The sequence below is a fragment of the Cicer arietinum genome, unplaced genomic scaffold (assembly GCF_000331145.2).
Source record: "Cicer arietinum cultivar CDC Frontier isolate Library 1 unplaced genomic scaffold, Cicar.CDCFrontier_v2.0 Ca_scaffold_5454_v2.0, whole genome shotgun sequence".
NCBI classification, from domain to species: domain Eukaryota; kingdom Viridiplantae; phylum Streptophyta; class Magnoliopsida; order Fabales; family Fabaceae; genus Cicer; species Cicer arietinum.
In genome coordinates this window covers 1-1,782 of record NW_027339101.1, presented here as the reverse complement: position 1 = coordinate 1,782, position 1,782 = coordinate 1, and the positions used below count along the sequence as shown (strand labels likewise).

The following is a 1,782-nucleotide window of genomic DNA, read 5'->3' as shown; positions in this document are numbered from 1 at the left end:
GGATTAATTCAAAATTGATATGGCAGAAAATATTAATGGATCTTAGTAGAATACCTCACAATGTTGAAGAAATAGCTTTACAAGTTCAAAATTTATTTCTCCTAATTTCATAAATTGAAAAGTCCGTACAATATGTGATCTCTTTTTATATCTAATCATTATCTACCTGTTAAGACAAAACAAAGATGAGCAAAACTGTTTTTTGCTCTAAAACTTTAGAAGAGAAATAATGCTTGACTAATTTCAAGTAAAGCAAATTTCGTTACTCATTGCACAAGGCTACAATTCATTTAACTCATTCACATTCCTCAACCTTCCCTTGTAGCCACGATTTCTGTCTTTCATAGCCAATTCCTTATCAAATTCAAGGAGTGGTCTTTTTATTATAACCACCAATAACAACAACATGTTCAGGAATAAACTTGGTCCAAAACCAATGTGATTTCCACACTCTATTCATTTCTTCAATTGGAACATTTTTCGTCTCAGGTAAGAACATGAAAATGAAAATTGTCATGATGACCACAAAGCCAGCAAAGAAAAAGAAGAGGCCAAATTTCAAATGACAAAGCATGGTTAGAAATACTTGAGCAATTATAAATGTGAAGAACATGTTCACTACAACATTCAATGCTTGACCCGCTGGTCGAATCTGAAGAGAGCATATTTCACTAGGTACCAACCAACCCAATGGTCCCCATGACCATGCAAACGCCGCGACATATGCACAAATAAAGAACAATAGGAGGTCGGCTTCTTTTGTGGAAAATGATCCTTGGCCATTCAATCCAAACTTTTTACCAATCATGATTCCAATAATAATCTATACCCAAAAGTTAATTAGAGCTTGTAAATGAATCATTAAATACAAAACAAGTGAATAGTTTTAATTTTAGTATTAAAACTTAAAAGCAATAGATGTATCAATTTTTACCTGACAAATTAACATTTGTACACCACCCTCAAGAAATAATATCCTTCTTCCAAACTTATCAACTGTGAAGATAGAAACAAGTGTGGCCACAACATTGACACCACCAGTAATAACTGCGGACATGAGCGAAGCATCACCACCAAAGCCTAAGATCTTGAAAAGGACAGGAGCGTAAAACATGATTACATTAATGCCAGTAAGTTGTTGGAAGAATGGAATGAAGGTGCAAAAAGTGAGTTGAGGTCTATTTTCTGATTGTACAATATTTTTCCATGGATGATCCACCTTACTAGCTTCCTCACTAGCATCAACAAGATCTTGAAATTCCTCATCGATGTTTTCAGTGCCGCGAATCTTCTTCAACATTTTCTTTGCATTTTCATGTTGACCTCTTTCAATCAATGAATTGGGTGTTTCATCTAAACAAAGAGATCCTATGCATAAAAGAATTGCTGGCACAGCTCCAACACCCAAAGAGATTCTCCATCCATTTTTGTGCTTGGAAGTACCATAATTTATAAGATTTGCAATTAGAATACCAATTGTAATCATCATTTGAAAACCAATATTGAGCGCTCCTCTAATTTTTGTTGGAGCCATTTCAGACAAATACACTGGTACCGACTATTTAGACAATAAAGATTAAAATTAGTGAAACACTATTTTTTCTTTCCGGTGTGAAGCAATTTAATTAAGGTTTCTTCATTCAAGAAGTTCTTAAACTATTTGAGGATTTTCATGTAGGTTTTGAACTAAATGTTTGTAATTGAGTACCCGAACTTGTCAATAATTTGTAATTAGGCTCATGAGCTAAAAAGTTTTTAAATAATTTGTAATTTATGTAGATA

General features: G+C 33.4%; 1 protein-coding gene across 1 annotated transcript; it reads right to left on the bottom strand.

Moving 5' to 3' along the window:
• Window positions 1–364: 364 nt before the first annotated feature.
• LOC101503949 (sugar transport protein 10-like) lies at window positions 365–1,704 on the bottom strand. Its single transcript, XM_004517118.4, has 2 exons — window positions 935–1,704; window positions 365–823 (listed from the first exon to the last, which is right to left on the bottom strand). The coding sequence occupies exons 1-2, from the start codon at window positions 1,532–1,534 to the stop codon at window positions 365–367; spliced, it is 1,059 nt and encodes a 352-aa protein (XP_004517175.1). The 5' UTR covers window positions 1,535–1,704.
• Window positions 1,705–1,782: the final 78 nt, after the last annotated feature.